A 27,139-nucleotide genomic window follows, 5' to 3' on the forward strand; every position below is an offset into this window, starting at 1 on the left:
GTTTCTACAAACTTTGTACTGCATTTAAATATTGTGATCATATTTAATGTAATCACTAAGGTTACCAAATAAATCAGTATTTTAATAGGAAGAAAATGAGGGCAATGTCACAAATTAACCCCCAACCCAACTCTGTCCCCCAAAACAGCTCACTTGAGGGGGAAATGAATCTTTATTAAAACCTCATTTGCCTGACTGATCCCTAAAGCTTTCCTGTGCCAGCCACCCTGGCCCCAATCTCTCTGGCTCTCCTCAACCTAATGTAGACTCTTCTCCAAGCTGGCTCACTTAGTGGAGATTCATTATCTCTGGGAAGAGCCTGGAAATCAGCTCCATTCCTAGGTTACATAAACTTCCAGGAAAACACAAAGTACAGTTCTATCCTCCTAGCCAACAGCCTATTTTCTAAGGCAAAACTCTAAATCTGACATTTAGTCAATTGTTCATTCAAAAAACATATACTGAGCAACTACTTTGTCCTAGGCCCTGTGCTGGGCAGGGGACAGCAAAATGGTTGTTCTGCCCTCTCAGAGCATTTTGTGAGGGTGATCAATAGGAACTACACAGAAGATAACAAAACAAATAAACAAAAAAACCCCAAAATATGCTAACTAAAAAAGGGGATCTGAGAGGGCATTAGGGGTTGCAATGGGGTGGTCTCATATCAAGCAACCAGGCTCTCTGCCATCGGTGAAAAGACCTCAGTCCTCACTGGCCTCCTAGCCCCAGAACACTTGACTGTACCCATTTTCTGCACCTTCGGCAAGTTTACGCCACTGCTCTTTAGGGCTGCTGCATCTGCAAAGCCCGTCCCAGGCCTGGAGAGCTTGTATCTACCTATCTATCTATCTATCTATCTATCTATCTATCTATCTATCTATCTATCTATCTATCTATTTTTGGTGACTGGACAGTATGGGGATCTGAACCCTTGACCTTGGTGTTACAAGGCTGTGCTCTAACCAACCGAGCAACCGGCCAGCCCATGGAGAACTTTTAAATTAGAGAGCAGTGGAATGCAGCAGCAAAGAACGTAGCTCTGGAGACAGACTGCCTGGGCCAAATTCTCAATTTTTCCACTTATTGTGACGTTGGGCAGGTGACAACATCCCTGAGCCTCCTCTGTAAAATGAGAATCCAAAGAGCACTTACCTCATGAGGCTTATGGATGAATACATGTAAAGCCACTAGGACAATGCCTGGGGTAGTGTGAGCATTCAATCAATGACAGTCTTCCAGAATTGTCACTATTCTTATGCTGTGCCCACAAACCCGGCTCACGTACTCTCTAGAAAAGTCAACACACTTGCTCTGTGACTTCTATGGCTCATAGTAGCTCATGCTGAAATCACTCATCTAACTGTGTTACCACTAGTCCAGCTGTGAACTCTGGACATGACACTGACTCAGCTCTGTCTCCTGACACTTGCTCTCAGCACCCTGCTCTTTCATTTCCCTTCATGGCTCTTACTCTCAGTTTGTGATTTTATATTCATTTGTACAAATTGATTTGTACAAAGATGCTCTTGTCTCCTCCACTAGATTTTCAAGCACCATGGGGCAGAGACCATGTCTGTTCTGTTCACTATTATATACTTAACACCTGGCACAGGGCTTGCCCCATAGTAGGCACTGCGAAAACATCTGTTACACAGGAAGGCTCAATGTTGGCAGGAAGGAAAACCAGAGAGAGGGGCTCATGATAAAGTGACATAAGAAGGTACTCACAAATCCAAACCAGGCCTGCTCTTTTACTAATTGAATTGAACAATTTTCACAATACCCAGGATGGTTCTGTTTCTTATCAAGTATTCACAAACATGCTAGACATGGAATACCCAGCAAGAAAAAGAAAAAAGTAAAAGATACACAGTACATCAAAGTCACATCTGAGGGCTAAAGGTGCAGAACAGCCCCCGGGCATAAACCTCAGATGTCGAATGTAGCTAGGATGGGGAAGGCAAGGACATTTCATGGAAGCCACCATGATCTCAGCTCTCTCAGCCTCTAACCATTCATGACATCTAGTTGCCTGTTCAGTTTGGCTCCACATTACTCTTCTCTGCTTACCTCACTCTCGGTTTTCCTCTTTAACCTAGAAATTTTAAACTATGGTTGTGCATGTATTTATTCTTTCCACAAACGTCTTCTGAGCCCCTGCTCTACACTCTGACCCATAATGAGGACCCAGAAGTGACCCAGACAGCCCTGGCCCTGCCCTTATATGCAGAGCTCACAATCCACAGAGGGCATGTTCAGAAGCCCTATCTGTCATCACAGCCACATAGTACTATGATCTATTTCTCCAGAGAACTTCATCTCCAGAGTAGCCTCCCCCAGGGACTTACTCTAAAATGCCCCCTTTTGAGTTCCAAGTCCTGCCTACCCTTTTGTCTCTCCAATGAAACCTAGTCTATGACCTAATCACATATCAGCTCAAAACAGGGAAAGAAGCTATCTTTTGTTATTTGCATGTCATTTTCTTCTGAAAAGATTTTGAGGCAGCCAGACGAAAGTTGTTGACAGGGAAAGTAGAGTACTGTTTCTCAGAAGTGACCTCAAAACAAGATGCCATTTTTTGCCTATCAAATTAAAGACTGAGATTACTCAACCCAGGCAAGAAGGTTGAGGGGCCTGCACCCTCACCTGGAGCTGATGGAAACATGAATGCTCAGTGAACCATGTGAAGATGTGGTTTCAAGGATCTTTACAAAAGGTCATGGCCTTTGACCAGTGACTGAATTACGTATAAATGTTCATTGCTGTGTTACTTATACCACAGACAACCTGAAAATAATCTCACATTCAGTAATAGGATGGATATATAAAATATGATGCACTAACAGAATGAAATATTAAGCAGCTACTAAAACTATGTTTAAACAATTTATAGCCGCATTTTTTATAACACTTAGGTTTTTTTTAGAAAAGCATAAAATAGCCCATATTCAGAAAAACCTCTACTATGTTAAAATACGACAGAATGTGATAGGTATAATTGCTACTGTCACCATTTTAGAGGTGGGAAAACTTAGGAGAGGCTCATAGTCATGATGAACTCAAAAGTCACCACACGTTTTTTTTAATTGAAACATAATTTATTATACATATTTGTGGGAAACTACCACACTTTTAATCTCTATGTTTATACTGCCACTTTGGGAACAAAGGCAAGAGAGAAGACACGCTAATTTTTAACAAAATCACTTCAAATGGATTTGGCTCCCCTACTCCAGAGCCCACCAGTTTAGAAAAATACAAACCACCCATTTAGATTCTAGCCCCAGCCAAATATTCTATTCCTCCCCTATAAAATGTGAAATGACTCCTGAGATACACTCTCACCTTTAAAGTGGAACATTTGAACTAGTATGAAAAGACTAATTTACAAAAAGAAGGGGACAAAATCTAAAATGCAGAGGAAAATTATATTCCATGGACTCCTACTGCATGGCTTCTTATCTATCAACTTTGCCAACTGCACCCTCTAGTCACAGAGCTATTCTGACAGAGTCCTCTACATTCAGACCCACCCTGCCTGGTCACAAGCAGCAGGGAGAGAGGGTCTTTTCTATAGCCCAGCACTTGAGTGGCACATGACCTCGACTCTGGGCATCTGCTACTCTCTGCCAATCACTCTTGCTGAGGGAAGATGGCACAGGACATTCCCGTGACTGTTGTCTGACAGTCAGAGAAAAGATGTGAGGCTTTAAACAAGAATTGCAGCTGGGCCTTGGGGCCTGCAAACAACTCAAACACAGGCTAATGCTGGGGGTGGGGCAGATGTAGGCATGCAAAGAGAAAAACAAGGCAAGTTTGCTGACAATGTTGCCTATTAGTATAATCTGATTTTAGTGGGCCTCAGTTTCCCATCTTCACAAGTAGAGTAAAAAAATGTCATGGGGTTCCTGTGAAGTTCAGGTAAAATAATGGTCATAATGATATTAGTAATGCTAACAACTAAAGTCTGAGCACTTTGCTGGGTGATGCTTAAACACAAGGCTCTGAGGATGACAGCTTTGGCTCAACTTTTGACTCTAGCACTTCTTTAGTTTGGTGACCCTGGACAAATGACTTAGATTCTCCAAGACTCAATTTCCTTGTGAGAAAAAGGATAAGAAGATCTGCTTTCATGAGGGTATTAGAAGATTTAACATGATCATGATGCATGTAAAGCATGTAAGCAACAAGTATTAATGCACAATGCATGCCACGTCTTCATTTAATCCTTATAACCCTATGAGGCAGACTTAAGCATTGGGCCTATTTTTCAGACCGAGAAAGGGAGCTGGTGACTAACCAGAGTCTGTTCTCTCACCAGGCTCTGTCTGCTGATGGCTATAAAGCACTAAGCTGTGATTCTGGGTCACCTCTGCCCTGCCCCTCACCTCTCCTCTCTTGGCATAGTGGTGGTGCCTTCTTCTTTTATGAATGACTGTGGTCTCTGCGTTGTCTACCACTGATAAGGAAGGCAGTGGCACACACACACGAACACCAACCACTACTTTTTTCTTTCTCCCTGCAAATTATTTTTAAACATTTGTGGTCATGACAGCAGAAAATCAACACATACTCAGCTGCCGCCCCATTATCAGAACTCATTTCCTTGTGGCTGTCTCCTCCCTCAGCAATTCCTGTCATTGCTGGACACAAAAAAACCTACTGGGGAACGTCATGCCCAAACAGCAATGGCTGCCTATGGCCTGGTTTGCAAAGATTACAAGTTCTAAAACAAGAAGTTTCTTCTGAAGAGAACTGATCACCAAATCAAGCTGTAAGACAAAGTTATTTAAAAATCATAAAACAGGGAGGTTGGGGGTGTGACTCGGGGTGGGAGGTGAGGAACGAGGAGACAAAGTTTTCTAGTCTTTCTAAAATGGTAAAAAAAAAAAAAAAGATAAGTTTTTTTTTTTAAAAAGAGAAGACCACAAATGTCCATCAATAAGGAACCATGCAAAAGAATCCATGTAGTGATGAGGAAGAATGAGGTATAAAATACTAGAAAGTTGCAGAAGAATACATAAGAAATGGTAGTTTCCTTTAAGGTATCTAAATATTTTACTGAGAAGAAGCCTCACTTTTACGATTTAAAAAGGAGAAAACAGAACCATTTCTAAGGCTCTCCTATACATGATCACTGGGAGTGAAAGATCATTGTCTCCCCCCCCGTTTTGATATGAGAAAGTAGCAGCCGTGAAAAGTGAAGGGACTTGCTCAAAGCCAGGCAGAGCTGAGACCTGAACTTATTTCTTTCAAATCCAAATGTGGAGACCTCAAGGTTTTGAGATTAGGTAACTGAGAAGTTTCTACTGCAAGAAGAAAGTAGTTGTGAACTCCAAACTTGTTTGGCTGGATTTATGAACCAAGAACAAATAGCTGCCTTAGAAAAAACATTCATTTTCCCATAGAGGTTTCTAGGTATGACCTTGCTAGCTCCTAACAGAGATATGGACTGCTGGTTAGTACTAAGCCCTTGCTCCCTGGAAAGGAGAATGGAAGTGCTCCCAATCCTTTGGATGGGTTAGGTACAGTTCTACAACCATGTCTGAAGCTTTAAAAGTATTTCCTGTCTTGTGGCATTGTGGAGAAAAGGCCAAAGGCCAACTATGCAAATTATACCATCTAGATGGCTTCACATGGGCCTAAAACTAATTAATGAAGCCACAGGTTAAGAAGCAGCCAAAATCTCCAAACTTGGAACAGGTGGCCAGAGCCATTAATCAACTCACATTTACCAAGCTCCTCCTCTGCATCAGTCCTGTGCCCCATCAGCAACGGTCTCTGCCCTCCAGTCACCTCTGTCCAGAGGGTAGTATGGGATTACAGAGTAAGGTAACCTAACTCAGATAATGGCGAGGTTGGTTCCTGGAGGTAACATTGGAGCTGAGCAATGAGGATAAGTGAGGAGGGCCAAAGCAGGCTATTCCAGACAGAAGGAACAGAAACATGTATAGAAATGAGGGATGAAAGCATGGGGTGACAGATGTCTGAAGGACACAGAGTAGTTTAATATGACATGAGCATAGAGTTCAAGGAGGGCAGAAGGAAAAGGAAAGGAGAAAACGAAGTCAGCCGGCTCCAGGTTTGGGATGCCAATCTAGGAAGTCTGAATTGTAGCCTGAAGGCAAAAGAGAATCATGAAAAGGTTTTGATTTTTAGATCGATCACTCTGGTGACCAGTAAAGAAAATGGATTAGAAGGAGGAGATCTAAAGGAGAGACCAGCTTGGAGGCTGGTATATAAACTAAGCCACTGAGGTGAAATAGCTCTATGGGAGAACCCATCTGTCATATGAATAAGGGAGAACAGGAGGTGTCTCGGATGAACCCTGACTCCATTCTCACAGAGAGCCAAGCAGAGTGCCTGACTCAGAGCTCTATATGAAATGGGCTGCCAGTGAAATTCTTGAACTCAACACTCTGCAGAAGAGAAAAATGGCAAATGGGTTGAAACAAAACTAACACCACAATGTGGAACACTGATTTTTTAACATACTCTCATTCTGACTTTTAGTGTACATAGGCTGTATTAGGCACATCTCATAATTTATCTTTAATCCACCCCACACCCAAGGAGGCTCAGCAGGGTGAAGTGACTCACCCTAGGCCACCACCGATGCCATTTGCCACCTATAGTACCTCACCTCCCTGGCCACCATTTGTATTCCTAGTAAGGTCCTGCCCAGCTCTTAACAAAAGCTGAAGATTTGTTTGCAGTTAGCATAGTTAATTGTTTATATGCAAACACATCCCCCTACAGAGTCGTCTAACAATGCCTGGCAGAGGGAATCCTTTTTGCAGAGCAAGTGCCCAAACTGGAGCCCATCCCAACCTCATTCAGAATGATCCTTAGTCAGCAGTGGTTATTACTACCTCCTGACTGATTCATCAGGGCTTTGCTGTTTTCACTCATGAGGTATGGTATTTCTCCCAGAGAAGTGGAGTCCCAGGTGCCCTTAACGATCTGGGGAGGGCTCCTTTCCACAAGCAAAAGTATACAAGGAATTCCACGTTAAGACCCCAGTCCTCTGACCTGAAGAGATGATGATGATGTACTGTTAAATGAGCCTTCCTATCGACCCAGCAAGATCTAAGCTCTTTGCAGGTATTATTCACTCAGTCATCCAATATTTGGACTTCTCCAGGTGCTGAGTTATTTGGGGGAGGTTTATTTTTTCTTTTTTGGAGGGGCTTTTTCTCCTTTTAAATTTTGTTTTGAAATAATTTTAGACTTAAAGAAAAACTGCGAAAATTATACACAGAAGTGTGGCATACCTTCACCTATTCTCCCTAAACATTAACATTCTACCACATTTGCCATTATTCATCTCTACATATGATTTTCTTTTTCTGAATGATTTGAAAGTACTTGCCCCTAAATACTTCTGTGTATATTTCCTAAAAACAAGGACATCCTCTTACATAACCACAAAACAATTACCAAAACTGTAAAATTAACATTAATACAGCACTATTACCTAATCTACAGATCTTTTCCAAATTTTACCACTAATGTCCTTTGGAGCAAAAGAAAAAAAGATCTTCCTCTGCTCTCAGATTCACTCTAGGGCTACAAGTTCCATTTAATTATGTCTCTTTACTCTCCTTTAATCTAAAATGATTCCTTAGTCTTTCATGTACTTTTTTTTTTTTTTGGTGACGCGCTCAGCCAGTGAGGGAACCGGCCATCCCTCTGTAGGATCCGAACCCGCGGCGGAAGCGCTGCTGCGCTCCCAGCACCGCACTCTACCGAGTGAGCCACGGGGTGGGGCCCCCTTCATGTACTTTTGAAGAGTGCAGGCTAGAATGCTGCTCAGTTTGAGTTTGCCTGATCATCATTAGAATGAGATCACACACTCTGGACAGAAATTCCAGAGCAATATTGCATCCTTCTCAGGATACATACTATCAGGAGGCATGAGTTCTATCTGTCCTATTCCTAGAATATTATCTTTGATCACTCAGTTAAAGTACAATCTGCTAGAGTTCTCCACTGTCTCCATTTGTAATTAACTTAGAATTATCTTGTGAGGAAACTTCTGTACTGTTTCACAGCCAACTTTTCCTCAGTTTTAGTATACACTGATGATTCTTTTTTTTCTTTTTTTTTTTTTGTCGTTTTCGTGACCGGCACTCAGCCAGTGAGTGCACCCGGCCATTCCTATATAGGATCCGAACCCGCGGCGCTGCACTCCCAGCGCCGCACTCTCCCGAGTGCACCACGGGTCGGCCCTCCACTGATGATTCTTGATTGAAACTATTTTTACAATTATGGTGATGGTCAAATGTAGTTTTTATCTCCATTATTCCTTCTACATTTATTGGTTATTATTTTTGTTCTTTTGACGTGCCCCCATCATTCTTAGAGCATTTCCTTACTTTCTGGCATAGCAGGATATTTGAAGCTCACCTGTAATTTTCCTGCCCCAGCTCTGGAATCAGCTATTTCTCCAAAGAGACTTGATTCCATTTAGTGGAGAAAGATATTAAAAATCATGATCTGAGCACGAGTGCCTTCATTGCTACTGGGATGTCTTTGCATCTTAGCCCTCTCTACAAACAGATCTAGGAAACATATATGCATAAATGTGAATACACATACATATATACATCTATTTCTATATCTATATGAAAAAACCATTAAGCTCATCCTGGTAACTCTAATTCCAATCCAATACCACAGGGCTTCTTCTAGCCTTTCCCACCTTTCATATTCACAGGAATGCCCTTATCTGACAATAAGAAAACTTGATTCTCATTATCCACACTATTTACTTATTTGCTCAATACTGGAACAAATAGTAAGTAGTTTCAGAATTGATAACCCATACTCAACGTTTATTTAGAGAGTTCTTTTTTCTTTAGTCTGAGGTTACAAAGTCAAAATATATTTTTCTCCATCTCAGTGTAGTAATTTCTTCATTTGAAATACAGTACTTAATACATTTTTAAATAAAAAAACAAATGAATAAACAAAGGCTTTGTTCCGGGATATGGGTTCCACTTCTCCTGTGGTAATGGTTTCCCCCTAACTTGGCTGATCCTTCAGAAACCTGGGAGCTTTAGACAAATGTGCAGATGCAAGTCATCTCTAGTTATTTTGACTCAGTAAATCTGAGCTAGAACAAAGGAATCTATTTAAAAAGTGTTCCCTGGATGATTCTGATATCCTATCAGCTGGGAAACCACTGGCCAGTTCCCCCAAGCTCCAGTTTTGGAGTCTGTTTCCCCACGCACAGTCTGAGCTCTGTGGCTCAGTCTTTGTCCTGCTGGCTTTCTGCATGTACTGTTCCTCTGCCAGCAATATTCTAACCTCTCTTTATCACCTGGCAAATACCTATTCTTTAAAATCCAGCTTAGATGTCTCTCCTCTGTTAAGGCTTCGACTCTCCCCAGATGGCCAGACCCTCAGTTCCCTGAGCGCCCATAGCGGTTTGCTTTTGATCATTATAGAATAATTCAAACATATTGAAAAACAGAACACAATACGATAGCTTTTTCAATAGTAATGTTATAGCTCTCCTCACAAGGAGTAGAATTATCTGTGTTTGTCTTTTCCATTGGTGAGGAGACTTACTCTTCCTCCTCTGATGATTCCCAGCCATGGGATCTGGCACATAGTAGGTGCTCACAAAATGTTTGGTCTAAGATTATTTTCAGCTTCAATTCTGTGGCTCAAAAATGGCCTAAGTATTTTTCCATAACTCATCAGAACAGAGACTGAGAAAGTTAATAGTAAGATTGCCAAGGATTCTCTGATAAGTATTTCTCATCTTGAGATGAAATCCATTTCTTCCTGCTCTGGGCTAAACCTGCATGTTATTATTCAAGCTGGTAAGCGAATGCTGTTTCCATACTAGACCTGATATTTTTAGCACTCCTGTTATGATAAACTCACAGTAACCTCAAAAAGAACAAATCAAAGTCAACTTTTTGCCACAGGAAACCAGCTCGCACTTAATGTTTTGCAACATGCCTTGGGAGAATAATAAAAAGATGAGACCTTTTGCTCACATATGGCGAGGGCAACTCTAAAGATAGTGGGAAAATGCACAGGAAGTGTTCAGCCTGGCCACTATCTTATTAAGTAAACTGGAAAAACACTCAATACCCAAACACAGTAAGAACACACACATGATGGCAGGGCGGCTGCTTCAGTAGAGGCTGAATTGTGAATGGGGCAGTTAAGAAATGTCTATATGTGAGTGGCAGGCCAGGGTCAGAGAGACATTGGAATCAAAAACCTAGTGGGTGCTGGGGGAGCAGGCAGGCATAAGGAAATAATAGTGGGCAGGCTACTGTCCCTCTAGAATGGAGCAAATGACCAAACAAGCAACAACTAGTCACTCATACAAAAAATATTTTTTTTATTGAGCATCTACTATGTGCTCCATCAGGCAATGATGAAACAAAGTCAGGTTCTTTGTGAGGTATTCTCAGATGTGCACCACAGCCAACCACCCTGTCCTCACTAGGAATTTTTTTTTTTTTGGTCTTTTTCGTGACCGGTACTCAGCCAGTGAGCGCACCGACCATTCCTATATAGGATCCGAACCCGCGGCGGGAGCGTCGCTGCGCTCCCAGCGCCGCTGCACTCCCAGCGCCGTACTCTCCCAAGTGCGCCACGGGGTCGGCCCCTCACTAGGAATTTCTAAGGCATCATCAGGTCACATCAATCATATTGCTAGAAAGGATCTCGGGAATAAATTCCGAGGACCAGGAAAAACTGAAAACAACTTACATGCCTTTCAAAATGAGACTGGTCACAGATGATGGTACATCCAAAGAAATACTACATACAAATGAGATCACTCTATATATGCTCCAAGATCTTTCTATATCATTTAAGCCATGAAGTAAAAAAAAAAAAAAAAAAAAAAAAAAAAGCACACTGCCAACTGGTGTTTAACAGTTTGGTTACAGACACACACAAAATTATAATTGTTAATCATTTTTCCAGAAGATACTCAAGAAATTCTCAACAGTAGTTACCTCCAAAATTTGGGAGACGGGAAAATGGGGAGGGTTTAATGAAGAAAACTTTATACACCTTTGAAAATTTTTTACAATGACACTTTTCTAGTAAAAATAAAATTCAAATGTTTCTTGGGGAAAAAAGATGAACTATCTGGGTCAGAATTCAGATAACCTTTGATGATTATCTGAATTAAACCAGATTTTTCTGTAGTGTAGTGGTGATCCTGTTTCTGTAAGATGCAGAGCTCCTGGTTTAAAAATAACAAAGTCACCTAGTTTAGAGATGTATATTATAGAGGTTTAGAGCACAGTCACCGGTCAAACAGACCTCATGGTCTAAATTCTGGCTCTGCCTATAATACCAAGTATATGACTTTGCGCAGTTAGAACTATGCTCAACCTTTATCTCCTTATAGGAAAATGGGATACCAGATATACATGAAAGATTGTCCCAAGAATATGAGACAATAGGTCAACTGCTTAGCACAGTGCCAGGTAATGCAGCAAGTAGTGTTCAATAAATAATAACCATTCTTAGGGGCCGACCCCGTGGCGCACTCGGGAGAGTGCGGCACTGGGAGTGCAGCAGTGCTCCCGCCGCGGGTTCGGATCCTACAGAAGGATGGCCGGTGCGCTCACTGGCTGAGCGCGGTGCGGCCGGTCACAAAAATGATCAATCAATCAATCAATCAATCAATCAATAATGATAATAATAATAATAATAATAACCATTCTTAGGTGCCACTAACATAAAAACAAGAGCATTGTCTGCAAAGTTTACCACACAATTTGGATATTCCCCAAGACCACCTTACATCCTGGAGTCAGAAAGTTATGGAGGTTTGACTTTATAACAGCAAAATCAAAGCCCCCTCTTAATTATATCAATTTCTGATGTGCGAAACTTGATTTTCTTTTTTTTTTTAAAGACTGGTAAGGGGATCTTAACCCTTGACTTGGTGTTGTCAGCACCACACTCTCCTAAGTGAGCTAACTGGCCATCCCTATATAGGGATCCGAACCCTTGGCCTTTGTGTTATCAGCACCACACTCTCCCAAGTGAGCCACGGGCTGGCCCTGAAACTTGACTTTAAAAATCCTTCCTGGGGGCCGAGCCCGTGGCGCACTCGGTAGAGTGCTGCGCTGGGAGCGTGGCGACGCTCCCGCCGCGGGTTCGGATCCTATATAGGACTGACCGGTGCACTCACTGGCTGAGTGCCGGTCACGAAAAAACGACAACAACAACAACAAAAAAAAAAAAAAAAAAAAAAATCCTTCCTGGGGGCCGGCCTGTGGCTCACTCGGTAGAGTGCGGTGCTCATAACACCAAGGCCATGGGTTCGGATCCCATATAGGGATGGCCGGTTTGCTCACTAGGTGAGCATGGTGCTGACAACACCAAGCCAAGGGTTAAGATCCCCTTACTAGTCATCTTTAAAAAAAAAAAAAAAAAAAAAAAAAAAATCCTTCCTGGTGTTACTCAATATGTGATTGTAAAATGTTCTGAAGAGAATCAAAGAGGAAAACTAAAATGGTATAAAATCTGTGTCCCTGGCTCCGATACCTTTCACATTCACTATCTCAACACCTGTCTTAGAGCTAAGGGAAAGTGGGATTGTCCCTCAGCCCCCTTAACAGGTCAGGAGCCAGGATCCAAAGTTCACACACCAAAGGTTATTCAAGATGAAATGAGGGTGGGAGTTGTGATCTAGCTCATGTCTGTTGGTCTCCAAAGCCTGTGCTTCTTCCATGACATGGGAATGCCCAGCATTGTTTGGACTGCACCTTTAATGCTATGGTTGGCAATCAAAACAGGCTGAGCAAAAACATGATTCTAACTACAATCAAACTTTAGGACTAACTGCAAGATCTTCTGTTTGGACTAATAACTTCTAGAAAATTTTTAAAGAAATACACTTAAAATGAATAAACCTTCTGGTATAAATCATACCTTAGTAAAGTTGTTAAAAGTATAAAAATAAAAATTGCAGGGCCGAGCCCGTGGTGCACTTGGTAGAGTGCTGCGCTGAGGCGCGGCGACACTCCCGCCGCGGGTTCGGATCCTATATAGGACTGACCGGTGCACTCACTGGCTGAGTGCCGGTCACGAAAAAACGACAAAAAAAAAAAATAAAATAAAAATAAAAATAAAAAATAAAAATTGCAAAAAGACAAGGCATGCAGAGGAACTTATATTCCATTAGATTCACTTACTACTTAGAATGAAAAGAGACTTTAGAGACTGGTTAGCTAACTTAATCCTATCATTTTATAGTTGAGTAAACAACATCTTAAAGTGGCAAGCTGATTTATTTGCCTAAGATAACAAGGATAGTTAATGGCATATCCAAAGCCTTGGAACTTGAAACTAAAAGGATAGATAACTAGTACCATTTGGAAGAGAGAAGTAAACATATGGGATGTATTATCCAGCTAAGTGTCAGAAGTAGAAAATTAAAACCCAATAGAATTATTGCCATAATAATACCTACTGAAGGATGGAATTAAGGGTAAAAATGAGTCAATCCCAAAATTTCTACTACACAGTTGCAAAGTATATATCACCCCACCCCAAAAAGCATATATCTTCATGGACACCATAGTTCTCTAGCACTCACTCTGTGCTATGTGTTTTGCATGTATACCGTCCCATCCAAGCCTCACAAAAGGCTTCTGAGGCAAGTATATTAACACTGCCATCTTCAGATGGGAATTTGAGGCTCAGGGAATTTAAGTCAATGACTCAAGATTACCTATCTAAAAAAAGAGGCTGAGCCAGGAGTGGAAGCCAGGTCTCTTTTGATTCCAAAGCTCCTGTTCTGAACAACCCTGCATCCCTGCCTGCCATGTGGGTCATGATAATAAAGCTACTGCTTTTTCCTCAATGACCTATCTACTCCTCCAGTCCTGTGTAACTTCTGATGGTGATGATCAGCAGCAACTGCATTAAATATTTACTTTTCCCCATACTATTTCAGGGTATTAGTTTTGCTTCCTCAGCCCAATGACTGGCTCCCTGAGAGCAGGGATAGTCACAGTTCTTGTGTCTTCATCAATCTGTGCCTTTTAAAACATTTAAAAACAGGGTGCAGGGCCGAGCCCGTGGCGCACTCGGGAGAGTGCGCTGCTGGGAGCGCAGCGACGCTCCCGCCGTGGGTTCAGATCCTATATAGGAATGGCCGGTGCACTCACTGGCTGAGTACTGGTCAAGAAAAAGACAAAAATAAATAAATAAATAAATAAAAAAAAATAAAAACAGGGTGCACATCAGCTATTTCATATGGATATTGTAAGGACTTAATGAGCTAACATGCATAGAGTGCTGAGAAAGACTGAACCTGGATGTTCTTATAACCTCGTATTTCACATGTATTTAATTAGAATTCAAAGACCTGAAGGGCCGAGCCCGTGGCGCACACGGTAGAGTGCTGCGCTGGGAGCGCGGCGACGCTCCCGCCGCGGGTTCGGATCCTATATAGGAATGGCCAGTGCACTGACTGGCTGAGTGCCCGTCACGAAAAAACGACAAAAAAAAAAAAAAAAAAAGAATTCAAAGACCTGAGCTGTTCAGGTCCTACCTCCTTTGCCATTTACAATCTGTGTCCTTTTTGGCAAAACACTTAGCCTCTCTGGGTTTCTGTTTCTTCATCTCGGGAAAGCAAACTGGAGATAATTTCCACACTGTCTACCTTATATAGGGGTACTGTGATGTTGAGATGGATGAGAAAATACTCTAGAAACTGCAGAGGTTTCTCAACTTCAGCACTATTAACATTTGGGGCCAGACAACTTTTTGTCATAGGGGCTGTCCTGTTCAGTGTGGGTATTTAGCAACATCCCTGGCCTCTACCCACTAAATGCCAGTAATATCTCAGTTACAACCCAGTTGTAACAACCAAACGTGTCTGCTAAATGTCCCTAGCTGAGATCATTGGACTACATGGTAAACTCCTTTTTTTCAAGTACCAGCTAACTCCTTTCATAAGCAGGAGTTAGAGACAGTCAGGTCATACCCAGAACCTTTGCAAATAAGCATCTATTGTTTCCTGAAGGCTTTCTATGTGCCAGGCACAGAGCAATTAGCTTCTCCCAAACACCGTGCTCACACTGAACCCCAGACTAGAGAGGGCACTGCTGATTCCAGCTGGCACTTCCTCCACCCCCACCGCCACAGTCCTTAAGAGGAGGCATTTTTCTGAGTGCTGCCCTATTCACATGCATAAGACTCATTCCCGCTTAACCCATCATTTTTTCCCCATTGAATTATTTCTATAAACATGGACATATAGGGCTTTAAAACAGTTATCCCTCAATTCTCCCTAACCCCAGTCTTATTTACACCATTAATTAGTAGGAGAAAAACTTTATTCATAGACAATGTAAGATAAACTTGTAGTCTAGTCTGATCTTACTAGTTATTTAAAAAGTTATATAGATTTTTATATGTTTCCTTTTGAATTAATATATATACAGTGCTTGGAGGAATTTCTTTTTAAACTACCATACACAACAGCCACCTGTCCTGACTTGGGGGAGTGGGGGGCACTCCTGGCATCTATCTGCATGGGAAGGAAGGATAGAGGTGGGGATACAGATCTCAATTCAGCCCTGGGGAAAGGAGGACTGAAGACTGTCTAAATGCAACTGAAAGGGCCGAGCCCGTGGCGCACTCGGGAGAGTGCGGCGCTGTGAGCGCTGCGACGCTCCGGCCGCGGGTTCGGATCCTATATAGGAATGGCCAGTGCACTCACTGGCTGAGTGCCGGTCACGAAAAAGACCAAAAAATAAATAAATAAATAAATAAATAAACGCAACTGAAAGATGCTGTGCACATTTTCTAAATAAAAGCTACATCTCTCTACCCCGAGTGTCCCTGAGAATGGGTTATAGTTACGCAGAGATACTGATTCTCTCAGGCCTTGGAGTGGAGAGATGGGGCCTTGGACAGGTGGCTGAGAGATTCTAATATTCTGTATAAACATTGTGCTATGTACTGTGACATGAAAAAAAGTTGGGAAGCACATCCCCAGAAGCACAAAATTGTCAAGGTGATTTTTTTCTTCTTTGTGCCTTTCTGGTATTTTCTGAGTTACTTCTAATTTTTTTTTTTTTTTAAAGATGACCGGTAAGGGGATCTTAACCCTTGACTTGGTGTTATCAGCACCACACTCTCCCGAGTGAGCCACGGGCCGGCCCTAAACTGATGTTATTTTTACATTTACTTGCTGTGTAACCTTGAGAACATAAGTAATCTTAATCTCTATGTTTCAGTTTCCTTGTTTATAAAATAGGAATAGTAACAGTACCTACCCCCAACAACCTATACTAAGCACTCAATGTTTGCAATTATTATTTTAAAAATAACATTTAAAAAATTACAGGTCTCAGAAAGAGCACTGAGAAGCCAACCAATGCTTTAGCTAATAGCTGAACATCACCAAGGATGAACTGAAAAGTTGCTCACTAATAGTGAGAGAGGGAGAAAAAAAACCTACCTTTCATGAGAGTGAGGCTAGTTCTAAAGACAAATAAGAATTCAGAAGAGGGAAAAGTGGCTTGATTTGTGACACTATTATCTCAGGCTCAATTTTAGAGGGCAGGTCATTTCAACAAAAGAAAAAAAAGCATGTAATTAGAAACCAGAGCACAACGATGGCCTCATCCCCATTCACTCTGCCTTTCTCATGTGGTCACTGGGAACCAGCAAATGAGAAATTCGACTGAGAGTAAATATCGCAAAATCATTTGGACTCTGCAGGCACATTTGCAGAAATCAGAGCCAACCCACCCCTGGGAAGCTCTGCTTTGAGCGCTCACCTTGAAGGAGAAAGTAATCGGAAGTTGTGCGCTTCAGAGTGGCCTTTGCTTTATCACTGTTCCAGTCCACCTCCAGTGCTTCTTTAACCGGGCAGAAGACCACTTTCTGTTGAAAAAAGGCAGAACTGCTTAGGGATAAAATATGTTGGTTCTAAATCACAAGGCAGAATAGTTCTTCTCCGTCTCACAGAAATTTCATTATTTAAAGTTTACTCAACTGGGAGGGAGGGGCAGAGAAAAAATAAATAATAAAGTTTACTGATCATTAAAAGAAGCCAAGTCCACTCAAATCCAAGAAATGCTTGTTGAGCACTATGTAGTCCTGTGGGCACTGGAGACTCAATGACAGACAACATGTACCTCCTAAAGATCTGGTTCCATTCTGTCTCTTTAATTCTGGCTGAATTTATACTATAGAAATTCTTGCACAAGTGAACAGTGAGAACAAATACCTAAAGATACTCAATAAAACTTTCTTTGTAATAGTTAACAAACACAAACAAAAATTAAATGTTTCTCAGTAGAATGGTTTGATAATGATGATTGATGACAATAATAAATAACAGCAAGAAAAACAATAAAGGGAATGGGATAAAAGCTCTAGGCTATGGAAATAGAAACGGCATATACAAAAACCCTGGTAAGAAGAAGTATGGCTGGAACCCATGAAGCTAAATCAAATTACCTTGAAAAATGCAATGACGTATACTTTATTTCAAAATACTGCATAAACAATTTATTTTCTAATTTTGTAAAATAAGTAGGTATTATTTGTGTCCCCCCCAAAAAACAAGAAGTAAAAAATATGCAGAAGAAAATGGTTTTCTTCTCCTTTTCCTGATTAATTCATTAGTCCAAAACCATTTGCTAGAAAGGGCAAGGGTTCATGGTGGGGATAGTTGACCCAGGCAGAGGAGTCAGAGCACAGCGGTATAAGAAAGTCATCCCCACAGAAGCAGCAACAGGAGACTCATGACATCCAAACACTTGATGCAACAAATAAACATACTGAGAATTTGGGGTGCCAGGCATGACTGTCAGAGAAGAGAATTAGCAATACGGAAAGAGAAAAAACTAGAATGAATCCTGTGGTGGGAGATACTGGTGAGAACTCATTTTCATTATATATGCACAGATAAAAAAAATAAATGCAGGGCCGAGCCCGTGGCGCACTTGGTAGAGTGCTGCGCTGGCAGCGCGGCGACGCTCCCGCCGCGGGTTCGGATCCTATATAGGACTGACCGGTGCACTCACTGGCTGAGTGCCGGTCACGAAAAAACGACAAAAAAAAATAAATAAATAAAAATAAAAAATAAAAAATAAAAAATAAAAATAAAATAAAAAAAATAAATGCAGATATGTGTGTGTGCACATACAAATATTAACTAGTTATGTTTGCTGAGAGGGCCTAATTGCAATGACACCCTCATAGCAATAAGCACACTTAACAATCCAGATTTTGGTTTCTAATCACCATTCCCCACTAAGAGAAACATTTCTCCTTAGAGAAATGCTTTACAAGCAGAGTAAGGGAGAAGCCTACAACATTTCACTGTGCCAGAAAGCAAGGAAGTGCTCAAAGAATGAAGAGGACATATCAAAAAGAAACAAAAGCCAGCATAAAGGAGCACTGGTCAAATCTGGGACAATTTGAGGATAAAAATAAGTAGTGATAATAATACAGTGAAAATGATAGATTTAAATAACTGGAATCCATTAGTCCACAGAATTCCTCATTCCAGTTTGATGAGGAGTTGGATATTAACATATTTTCAAAGTACTTCTCTACAAAATACATATTAATCACATAGAGAAAATAACTTTTCAAAGGAGAAGTCTGGCAGACACTATCTTACTCAAACGATCAAAGTTAACATCACCAGTAAAGGGGCCATATCGAAACCATGCACCAGATCATAAGATGCAATAGGAAGCATCCATTCCGTGATATTCTTGTGAAAAATATGTAACTGGAATCTAGTCACAGGGAAACATCAGATGAACCCAAACTAAGAGATATTTTACCAAATAACTGGTTTGTAATCTTCAAAAGTGTCACGAAAATCTAGATGCATGCATGATCCTGAACTGGATCCTTGTGCCACTAAGGACATTATTGAGCCTGACGAGTTAGCTCAGTTGGTTAGAGTGCAGTGTTATAACACCAAGGTCAAGTGTATGGATCCCCATACTAAAAACCAATTCAAGGACATTATTAAAAGAAGTGTTAAAACCTGAATAAAGTCTAAAGATTACATAGCAGTTATGTATCCATGTGAATTCCCTGATTTTGGTGGTTGGTTTGTTTATGGAGGATGTCTTGTTTGAAAAAACACAGACTGAAATACTTGGGGCTGACAGATGGGGCATCCTGTTGGCACCTTACTCTCAAATGGGGTTCAGATCCCCATACCAGCCAGCCACCAAAAGAAAAAAATAGTTCTTACCATTAGCTACTTTTCAAAAGTTTAAGATGGTGTGTGTGTGAGGGTGTAAATAATTTCAAACTTACAGAAGTATGTGTCTTTCTTCCTCTCTTCTCTCTCTCCCCCACCCAGATATTTAAAAAAGAAAAAGACAACAGTATAATTTAGGAAACTAAGTGAATCAAGATTTTTCAGTTACCAGGCAGCTTTACAAAGCTTGCTAGGGACCAAAATGGATTTGATAGATGAAAGTTCGAATTGTTAGTGACAGTTAAGCAGTCATGGTTTTTAGGTGGCTTTCTGCATCCTCACAACTACTCCTTCGGGGTTTGGATCCATTGTAAAAGTTTGTATACAAGATGTTTGTACCGCCCTCAAACCTTTTGGTCAATGGGTCTGTTTTACCTCAAAAGAGGTGTCATGTAGTCAGACTAGTGACATTTAATGCCTGCTATGGACTGCCAGACCCTTGTTAAGAAGTCTTAAAACACAGATCAAGCCATGAACAGTATGGTCTGGGAATGCCATCAGAGCTCAAGTCAGAGTCTTTGTTATTTGCCTGGCTATGAACAATGCTAAGAATCCATTGATTCTTTGGGCCATTAAATGACGAATGGAGGGGGTGGAGAGGTTGTGTTTTAGAGTCTTGGTCCTAGGGTCTGGGGCAAAAGTATAAATAAAGACCCATATATCATGTCTAGATATAATGTAAATTACACTAGCAAGCTGTTAAATATATTGTATTCTGCCTTGACAAATATACCCTTTTGGCTGGCCGGTTGGCTCAGTTGGTTAGAGCATGGTGCTATAACAACACCAAGGTCAAAGAGTTCGGATCCCTGTACTGGCCAGCCACCAAAAAAACAAACCAAAGACAAAGGGAGACAAATATATCTTCTTCATAACCACCTGGAAGCCAGTTCAAATTCGGAATTCTCACACACCTTGGGAGTTCTGTGCCAGAACAAGGTACACTGGGAAAGCTGGCCCCCATCAGTTCCCCCTTTTCTTCCCAATTCTGGCTCTGACTCACAATGCAATAGGCTTTGTACTTGAGGGTGGCCACCCAGCTCATCCTTCCCCACCAAAACATCCACCCCTCAGTCCTAGGCATTTGGACACTGTGGCAGAGTCTGCACTCCAGAGGCAGACCAGGGAAGAAGCCCACCAAAAAACCAGAGAAGCTAAGCTTAGGGTTATCTGGGCAGGAGATTCCAGGGTTCCCAGGTAATCAGAGTGTGGCCTACAACTGAAGGGAAAAGGTACAGGCTCTGGGTGGGGACATTTCCTTGACCCCATAGAGGCGAACAGCTGGAGGAACGCCAGGGAGGAAACTTCTAGAGCACTAGGGTCAAAGATAGAGGCCCTTTTTGCCTGGGTCTAAGGGCAAAACTATTCCGAGTTCTGCCTCTAATTTGTGATCTTAGATGAATTAATTTACTTCTCTTGGGCCTGTCTGTGGCTGACAACTTTTAGGGACATTTCCTGGTATCTGGGAGGAGGCCCCCAAGTGGCTCTGTCTGCAATGTGTACTAGCCCTCCAGCCACAGGTGACAGCCAGAGGTGGGCACATGGTCTCAGCCAGGCCAATCAGATTCTCTCTTCTGGGAATTGAGAATATGAAAGTTAGGATAGGAGACACATTAACAATAGAGCTTTAAAGAGAAAGTCCACAAATTCCTACTCTTCCAGGATTCCCAGCAGCCCTGGTGTGTATTATTCAGATCACAGTAGTTATTCAATGCTTCTTACTCTACTCCAGCATCCCTCCAATTAATGCCCCTTTTGGTTCAAACTGCCCAAAGCCTACTATTGTCACTCATAACAATCAAAAACAAAACAAAACTTAACCAAGTCACCTAATCTAGAGCAGGATGGATACAAAAGGTGGTAAAACCCACCTCATCGGCATTGGGTTTATATAGAGAAAACACATCCTACAGTGCTTTCAGGGAAGAAAGAATCTTTCAGGGCCAGCCTGTGGCTCACTCGGGAGAGTGCGGTACTGATAACACCAAGGCCACGGGTTCAGATCCTATATACAGACGGCCAGTTCGCTCACTGGCTGAGCGTGGTGCTGACAACACCAAGTCAAGGGTTGAGATTCCCTTACTGGTCATCTTTAAAAAAAAAAAAAAAAAAAAAATCAGATGCGGGACTCTGCAGCATCTGCCAGGTAGCAGCATTCACTATCCACCTGAATGAATACACTAAAGCAGGTAATTTACACATATTCCTCACACTTCCACTTCACATATTCAGCTCCTGGCTCCCTCTGCCCAGAATGCCTGGTCCACTCCCCTCCACTATTCATTGCCTTCCCTGCCAATTCTGGGTTTAAAGATTTCAACCTGACAGTCTAGTTAAGACTAGTAACAAGCCCTCTTAACAGCATTAACTGACCTCCTTTCTTCCAATGGATATCAGTTTCCTGGCATGGAGCACAACGAAAGGCACAGCGTTGAATAAACTAGATTTTCAATAAACATCCATGAGCTGATAGATCTAAACTGCTTTTCATTTACCAAAAAGCCCATCAGTAAATGTAAAAGACAAATTTTTCACATAGCCTATCAACCATCAAATTATGGGGTTGTGCTGAGCCATTTTAGAATAGTGGGAAACTGCAATAACTTCAATGCAACAGGAGACTGGTTGAACAAATTATGGCAATACTAAAGGAGGAAAAGTTATGCAGCCATTTAAAATCATGCTCTCTCTCTCTTTTTTTTTTGGCAGCTGGCCGGTATAAGGACCCCTACCCTTGACCTTGGTGTTACAAGGCTGTGCTCTAACCAACTAAGCTAACCAGCCTTTAAAGTAGATGTAAAAATTTGGAGAGTGCTTATGAAAAAATATTTAGTGAAAAGAGCAAGACAAAACCAAGTACAAATGTACATAAACATGTTTATGTATGTATGTTAATTAATACCCCAATTTTGTAATGTATATGCATTAAAAAAAATACTGAAAAGAATGTTACAGTCATTATTGGGTTGTAGGATTCACATTCTATCAACTTATTCTGTATTTCCCACATTCAGAATTATGAATTTACTGTACCTTTTAAATCAGGCTAAAATTCAGTGACATGTGATACAGTTCTGGATATAAAGATGAATGTAAATCAGAATCAGAAGTGAAACTTTCAAAACTACAGATTTCTAGGTCTAACCCCCAGACCTACTCAATACTCAATCAAAATCTCCAGGGGATAGGGACCAGGGAGTTTATAACTTTAAAAAGTATTCTAGGGCTGGTGAGTTAGCTCAGTTGGTTAGAGCGTGGTGCTCATAACACCAAGGTCCAGGGTTCAATCCCTGTACTGACCAGCCACACAAAAAAACATTCTAACAAATGACAATCATAAATAGAGCAGCAAAAAAAAAAAAAAAAAAAAAAAAAAATATTACTGTTATATACTGCTGGTTTTGGAATATAAATTGACAAAACTATCTGAGAGTAATTTAGCAGGGTCCGGTAAAGTTGAAGATGCCCTTCTCCTAATTTTACTCCCAGGTATGTACTCTAGAGAAATTAACACAATTGCCCAAGGAGATTATCAGCAGGAACACAAACACATGCTTACTGCAGCACAATTTGTAACAGCAAAAACTTACATACTTAAACGCCCATCACTGAAAGAATGGATACATAAATAGCATGCAACAAATACTCTATAGCAGGGGGAAAAAATGCCCTCCAGTGCTGACCAAGAACTTGCTGTGATGAAGAAACATTCTATATCTGTGCTGTGCAATACCAGTAGTCACACATGGTTACTGAGCACTTGAAATGTGGCTACTGATCCAAGATCAAGGTGTGCCACGCCCCTGCCCCCAAGAAGAAATGTGGCTAGTCAGACTGAGGAACTGAATTTTTTATGTCTCTAATTTTTTTTTTGCTGACTGGTACAGGGATCGAATCCTGGAACCTGGTGTTATTAGCACCACGCTCTAACCTACTGAGCTACATTTTATTTAATTTTAATTCATTTAATTTGAATAGCCACATGTGGCTAGTGGCTATCATAATGAACAGTGAAGTCCTAGAACAACAAACAGATGGCCTCACAAATATAATGCTGCTCTTAAAAAGCAAATGGCAGCATGCATATACTATGAAATCAATTTTTAACAAGTTAAAAAGCATGCAAAGCACTTCTATATATTGTTTGAAAATAAGTACATACTCAAATATGTAGAAAGATGTAAGAAGAAATGTTTGAGAATGAGACAAAATTGAGGACAACGATTACTTATGTTGGAGAGGGATATACAGGGGACCTCAACCACACTAGTAACGTTTGATGCTTTAGATTGGGTGGTGGGTCCATGGTGATTAGCTAAATCGTTCTTAATTTATGCCAAAAATATTGTATAATAAGTTCTATTGCATTGTTTAGATTTATAAACACAAGTGATAAAACAGGAAGCAGTTTTGTATCTGCCCCTTCCAGGTGTCTTTTTTAATACACACAAAAGTACCAGCAAATGTACCTGGGGTTAGCTGGTGAGCACAAAGGGGTAAGGAACAGGAGAGAACATAGTGAAGGAGCACAGCAATTGGTACACTAGTATTAAAAATGTCTGGGTTTTTAAGTTGGATCAGGTTTTTTTTGTTATGTTCCATAACTTGCATTGATGTTGCATGTCTTCTTTTTGTACATCAAATATCACAATAAAAAGAAAAATAGACTGAACTGTGCTGAGATGTTGGGGGGACCACCACTCCCCCAAGCTTCTCTTATCCCTAGAGCCCAGAAACTTTTCCCTTGTGAGGTAAAGCACCACCAGCACACCCATCCCCTACCCGAACTAACTGTCCACCACTTTCTGCAAATTTGCACCCTTCATCTCCCTATTCTGGCTCCTCCACACCCAGTGATTCTAACAATTAGTAGGGTTTTGAACCTCTGCAGCCTGGTGGATCCAGTCCAGGCAACTCAATGACTTACTCCTAAATATTTCTGGGCAAGTCCCTTGTCTTCTTTGGAATTCTGTTCTCTCAGCTCAAATAACCAAAACCATGCGAATCAATGTACTACAAGGTTAATCTGTTTACTATAATTGATCAAAAATTAATTCAATAGGGCCGGCCCGTGGCTCACTCAGCAGAGTGTGGTGCTGATAACACCAAGGCCACGGGTTTGGATCCCATATAGGGATGGCTGGTTAGTTCAAAGGGTGAGTGTGGTGCTGACAACACCAAGTCAAGGGTTAAGATCCCCTTACCGGTCATCTTTTTGAAAAAAAAAAAATTAATTCAACAACTCTTTTTCAGAAGGACAATAATCTCCTCCCAGCTTGTCATATTATGTTGCAGGAACAGCCACAACTACTCTGAACAAATATTTCCTGAATCTGACTGTGCTAGGCAGTGGGCTAGGAAAATGGCAGTGAAAAAAACTGCCCTGTCCTTGTGGAGCATAAGGTCTAAGGAGAGAGACAGTGACAAGTAATGTCAAGTGCAATCAGCATTGGAAATCCAGGTGCCCTGGGAAAGAGGAAGAATTTATCTAGTCAGTCATTAGCACTGTTTCTTTAATGATGGGGGTGAGAAGAGGATGCAAGAGTTATCAACAAATTGCTTAGAAAGGGGGAATCAAAAGAATGAAACACTCCTCAAATGTGGAATTTCTCAACTAATCACGAAAAGAGTATTAACAGTGTCTCAAACTAGTCACCTACTATTTCAGGAGCAGAGGTAAAATTAAATCTGTATTTCTTAGCACGTCATGAACAAATCCTACTTTATATTTATTTATTTTTATCTTTTTTGTGACCTAGGTACTCAGCCAGTGAGCACACCGGCCATTCCTATATAGGATCCGAACCCGTGGCGGGAGCGTCGCTGCGCTCCCAGCACCGCATTCTCCCAAGCGCGCCACGGGGTCGGCCCTATATTTAATTTTTAAAGAGTGGAGAATGACCACTGTCAGGCATCTAATCATCTCTGGCAGCCCATAACGACATAGAAAACTCACAGTAAAGAAATGTGAGCAACATGGGAGCATGATAGTGGCCCTTTACCCTAAAGGTTTTCCAGAATAATCATAATTTTCACATATTTTATCCCACCATCCTCACAAAACTTCAAATTATTGTAGAAATTCCAAGCAGATTCACCTGGTAAGTCATAGGGTGAGCCTGTGCCCTTACCCACTGTCTATTATCTTCCCCATCATCTATACCTTCTTCCACAGGTGTGTGACCTTAGGCAGGTCATTTAATTTCTCCTAGCTTCTATGTCAGCTGTAGATTGAGAAAACAGGCCTGGTCCAATACAGTACCTTGCACGCAGTAGGTATTTTGCAATTCATAGAACACTGGCTGTTTTGGAGTGGGGGAAGCCAGAGTGACTCTGCCCCTACATCTGCCTTTTTATTTATCCTGTTTCCTCTGACTGAATACTGATCCCGGCTTCAGTGCTTGGCAAACTTGTCCTTCAAAGGCCAGTTCAAACAACTCTTCTTCCAGGAAACCTTTTTTTCACCCCCCACTTCATTGCTCTCTCCTTTACCTGCTGTGCATCAGTGTCTCCATCAGGCTTGTGCCATGACCTGATTCTGATGAAATCTGTCTCACAATTTCTCCTGGGCATCAAAGGAAGCAAACAAACTACTGAGCACCTATCTCTGGGCTAGGCATTTTCCTAGTGCCTTACTTATCATGATGGCACATGTGCTAAAAAGACCCAGTATCTTCCTAGACTATGTGAAAACCACAAGCTCTGTTTTTTAATGTTTCTAATTTAGGAGCACAATGTGTACTTTGAAGCAAAGGTGGCTTTACAACATTTGGTTGAACCTAAGGAACAGGGGGAGGGGAAGGGAACCCTAACCAGAAACCTTTCACAGGAAACAGGAAGTGGCTGCTTCCCCACCCCCATCCTGCACTCTCTGAGCTTAACCCAACTAGTTATTCTGTACAATTTAGGCAAACAGGCAGAATCTGAATCAAGGAATTTTTGAGTTGAAGATAACTTTGAAATCACAGGGCTGTCTCTGCCAAAATGGAGAAGTCATGTTATTACAAGGTGGCAAAGCCATGACAAAAACCAATTCAGCGCAGTCGTTACAGCACACTCTTGGTGAGGCCGCATGAAGATAAGGTTTGGAATCCCAGGGATTGTCATCAAGAATGCACTGAATTCCTCGCAACTTTAAGGGCTCGGGGTTGGAATTCAAGCCTGAATTGTCCAAGTTTAACAGCTGACTAACAATGTCAGCTGGAGAATATTTTGATACCTTTAAATTCGGCCCCAAGTAGGAAGAAGTTGCATAAAAAACTCTGTGGTTGTAGAGCCCTAAGGAATGGTACATGAAGGCCTCTGAGTGCCTGGCTGGGCTGCCCACATTCTCCTCATAGCAAGATAAAGTGGCTCCCAAAAGAGGTTTCCAGATCTACCCCAGGAGGCACCACCAGAATTGACTCCAGGGAAACTTCCAGCTGTGAAGGGACAACAAAGCTAGGCACTCTCACTATTTGAATGTGAAAAACCCACCTCAATCAGAGAAGACCGTTATGCCATAAAACCCTTCACACCAAGGCCAAGTGTCACACTTATAAGAGGGTGTGATTTATAAACTGACAGCATCCACAAAGCTGCTTTTGTATTCCTCCATTTGTTAACAATTTATCTCCCCCCACCAAACACATGGAGCTATTCAGAAAAAGCTTGACTGGGCCTTAAAAAGAAAGGAAGGAAAAAAGGGACCCATGTTTAGGCCAAAACACCAATGTTCACTCTGGGTAATTATGGTCCTATGAACAGACACTCAAATTAGGGCTTAATAATTCCTCAGTATCACACTTACAGCATCAAACTATTCCAATACAAACACAAAAAGCAAGAGAAAGAAAATCTCCAACACCACTTTTCTGGAGACTCTAAGAGTTCCACTTTTGAGGTTTTCTG

General features: G+C 41.4%; 1 protein-coding gene and 1 non-coding gene across 2 annotated transcripts in view; one reads left to right on the plus strand and one right to left on the minus strand.

The window, feature by feature from the left end:
• Positions 1–27,139, minus strand: part of SAE1 (SUMO1 activating enzyme subunit 1) — a 70,203-nt gene that overhangs the window by 18,641 nt on the left and 24,423 nt on the right. The window contains exon 6 of the mRNA XM_063111084.1: positions 16,794–16,899. Coding sequence (XP_062967154.1) covers positions 16,794–16,899 — 106 coding nt within the window. The remainder of the gene's footprint in view (positions 1–16,793; positions 16,900–27,139) is intronic.
• On the plus strand, positions 22,478–22,551 carry TRNAM-CAU (transfer RNA methionine (anticodon CAU)). Its single transcript has one exon. It is a non-coding gene; the product is annotated as a tRNA-Met (tRNA).

Source organism: Cynocephalus volans, chromosome 10 (genome assembly GCF_027409185.1).
Source record: "Cynocephalus volans isolate mCynVol1 chromosome 10, mCynVol1.pri, whole genome shotgun sequence".
NCBI lineage: Eukaryota > Metazoa > Chordata > Mammalia > Dermoptera > Cynocephalidae > Cynocephalus > Cynocephalus volans.